This window comes from Cynara cardunculus (assembly GCF_001531365.2).
Source record: "Cynara cardunculus var. scolymus isolate 2C chromosome LG 3, CcrdV1, whole genome shotgun sequence".
In the NCBI taxonomy this organism is placed as follows: Eukaryota; Viridiplantae; Streptophyta; class Magnoliopsida; order Asterales; family Asteraceae; genus Cynara; species Cynara cardunculus.
In genome coordinates, this window is record NC_037530.1 from 30,653,818 (window position 1) to 30,657,327 (window position 3,510).

Below are 3,510 nucleotides of genomic sequence, written 5' to 3' on the forward strand. Positions count from 1 at the left end.
CCCCACTTAAATGTCGCCAACACTCCCCTCCCAGGGCTCGAACTCGGGTTCATGACTATGTCATGCCCAAGCCTTTACCACTTCACTTACTTTGTTAGCTAAAATTTGTGATCCATCAAAATGGCATCATATGCAACAATTACCCACTAAACACTAGCCAGGTAAGAGTCATCACTTTTATTTAGAAGGTAAGAAGACTCTTGATCCTTACGTGTAAGATTCTCGATTCTTGTTATGTTCACCCAGTAAGGCAATATGACTTGTTAGTACTTGGTAAACGACTCCTTAATCTTCCAGTAACAAATTTTCTCTAAAATTTAATATTAGATCATAGGAAAAAAGAACAAAAAAAGTTGTGTGTGTATCATTGGATCTTTAAATTTATGTAATATTATATTTCGGCCCCCCAGACTACAACGGTCATGTTGTGCCCCTGGATGCAAGGTAAGTAGTTGTAACTTTTCGTGCTTAATGAAGACAAGGTGAATTACAGTTGGTGTGCCAAAAACGTCGTTGTCGTGTATGATGTTTGCGTATGGGCTGTTCATCGCATAAAGCTCGTGCTAGCTAGTTTACTTCGTACTATTTTCCCCTACTTTTAAGATGGAAGGACAAAATCAAATTTTCTTTTGGTGAATTAATTCGATATTAAGTGATAGAAGTGGTACTTTCATTTCTGGCACCACAAGTTCATGGAGAATTCTGTTAATTATGTAATCTAGACTTGATATATATAGATTGGCAAACGTTCAAACAAGAATATTAATTATTTAAGAAAACAAGAAAAATATTATTAATATACAAAATTACATGTGATTTTATATTAACGTTAATAAAATGGAAGCGGGCGACTTTCAAACCTGTATGATCTTATACGTGAATATATATATATGTGTGTGTGTGTGTGTGTGTGTGTGTGTGAATCATATATGATCTTGTACATTAACGACATTTTTCTTATTTTCTTAAATAGTTACTGTTCTTGTTTGAATCTCCTAGAGAGATAAAGAGAGGTGGTCCCCTTCCTTTGTTAACCAAATAAATAGTACAAACTTTGTTAAGTGAGTGATTTACATCTTCTTCATTAAATATTTTATTTACTTAATTATTACATTCCATGATTATTACATTACTTAATTATCTTATCCGCTTAATGATTACATTCCTTAATTGACTATCAAACTCGTCAACGTTTCCGGCGGCCCTATCCGTCGGACACAGAGTTTCCAGCGGACAATGCCATCGGAAAATGAGACGCCAATGATTAATTTTCTGGCAAATTGTTTGGTTTTTCGGCTGAAAATGGCCGTCGGAAATTTTCCCCGGGTCTATTTAAAAATCCTTAAATTAAATTAAAAAAATATTAACGAGTTCTAAAAAAATTAATTAAATTACCGGCGAAATTCAATTTTATTTTTAATATAATTATTGTTATTTCTTAAATATTCCTGGCGGATGTATCTGTAAGAAATTTATTTTATATTTTGTTAAAATTATTATTTTTAGAATAATTATTTTTATTCTTTAATTATTTGCGGTGGAATTATCTGTCTAAAATTTATTTCATATTTTTTTAAAATTATTATTTTTAAAATAATTTTCCAGTAAAAATTTAGAACCTGTCAAAGACCTTCCAGCCTAGTGGTAAGGCTTGGGCATGGCATAGTCATGAACCCGAGTTCGAGTCCTAAGAGGGGAGTGTTGGCGACATTTAAGTGGGGTCATGCTTTGCCTCCAAAAATTGCCGGGGATTAGTCGGGATTTGGCCCGGACACCCTTCCAAAAAAAAAATTAGAACCTGTATTAAAAACCTAAAAATCTGTAAATATTAAAAAAATTAAAAAAATGAAATGCTGATAAATATCATACATTAAAATAAATAACAATTATTCCAACCAATTTAAAGTAGCACATAATTGTTAGAAACAAAAACTAAATTGTTTCAAACAAGCATATATTCAATACGGTGACGGGGGAAAATGTTGAGATTGACTGAGGAGTCTGACCATGCAATGCAGTCATATCTTCAAGTTATTTATCTCGTCTCTCATCCAACACCCATCGACGCTCCTCTTCATCCGTCCCTCGTCACTCCTCCTTTGCCCTAAAACGCTAATTTTATTCCTGTGAATCTCTAACTTCAGCTTTTAAAACTTCAATTTCCTATAAAATAAAGAAAATGCTATAATATTTAATACAAATTATATACTAAATCGATAAAAATCATCAAAGAAAAAGATGCACACACTCGACTCTATGAAGACGATGGACCACCGTGTGTGTAGTTCTCAGTCAATACCCAATTGGGATCCTGGTTGTACCTAAACCCAAATAGACGATGGTGGTGGTGGTCGTGGTCGTCATCGTCGTCGTCGTCGTCGTGGTAGTGTTGGTGTTCGTGGTTTTGGTGTTGTTCGTGGTCGTGGTGGTGTTCGTGGTCATGGTGGTGTTCATAGTCGTCGTGGTGGTCGTCGTTGTGGTCATGGTTGTGGTCATGAGGGTCGTAGTGGTCATGGTCGTGGTGGTCGTCGTCGTCGACGTGGTGGTCGTGGTCGTCACCGTGGTCGTGTTCGTGGTGGTCGTCGTTGTCGTTGTGGTGGTCGTGGTCGTCATAGTCGTCGTTGTGGTCGTGGTGGTCGTGGTCGTGGTCGTGGTCATGGTGGTTGTCGTGACCGTGGTCGTGGTGGTACAATCCGTGAAAAACTTTAATTCTTTATTTTAATAAAAAAAAATTCATAAAATTGTTTAATATGATAAAATTATTTCAAATAATTCATTTATTGATGAAAATGTTTCATATATTTTTGTTCTTATGTAAAAATTAAATTATTTCATGTATTTCTCGATTTTGATGAAATTTATTTACTAAAATTACTCGAATAAATATAATAATGTTCATAATTATTTGAAATGAATTATTTGAAACAATTTCATCATATTTGAAACAATTTCATCATATTAAACAATTTCATGAAATTTTTTCACTAAAATAAACGGTGAAATCGATGGTTTTCACGGTTTGTACAAAATATCTCTCCCTTACACACACATACACACACACACACATATATATAGGTTTAAAAGAAAACCTCAAAATAGTGAAAAACTGAGGAAAATCTTAGTAACTATTTATCTGAATGGTATGCACATGTTGATATAAATAATTGAAGTTGTTTCTTGATTTTGTGCGCGTGTGCATGTTATGCATATGTGCATACTGGAAAATTTTCTTCCAAATTATTTGTATACACTAGAAGAGTACTCGCGCAATGCAGTGAGACACATCTCGATTTTAATGTTCAATTTTATTATTTGTCTCCGTCGATGTTATAATACGATTTTATGTTTTTAAGAAAACAACAATGATTTTACTTTTGAAAAAAATATAAATTTGAAGATATCATAAAAATTTGAAACAAAATATATCAATGTTAATATATCAAATCAACTATTTAAAAGTTATCATTTTTTAAGTAATTTTTTTATTATAATTTAATTTAAGTTTAATAA

At 33.2% G+C, this 3,510-nt stretch overlaps 1 protein-coding gene across 1 annotated transcript in view; it reads right to left on the minus strand.

Moving 5' to 3' along the window:
• LOC112510414 (aldehyde oxidase GLOX1-like) overlaps positions 1 to 2,553 on the minus strand; it is a 4,457-nt gene extending 1,904 nt beyond the window's left edge. The window contains exon 1 of the mRNA XM_025115820.1: positions 2,508 to 2,553. Within this exon, the coding sequence (XP_024971588.1) occupies positions 2,508 to 2,514 (7 nt within the window). The 5' untranslated portion in view covers positions 2,515 to 2,553. The remainder of the gene's footprint in view (positions 1 to 2,507) is intronic.
• Positions 2,554 to 3,510: the final 957 nt, after the last annotated feature.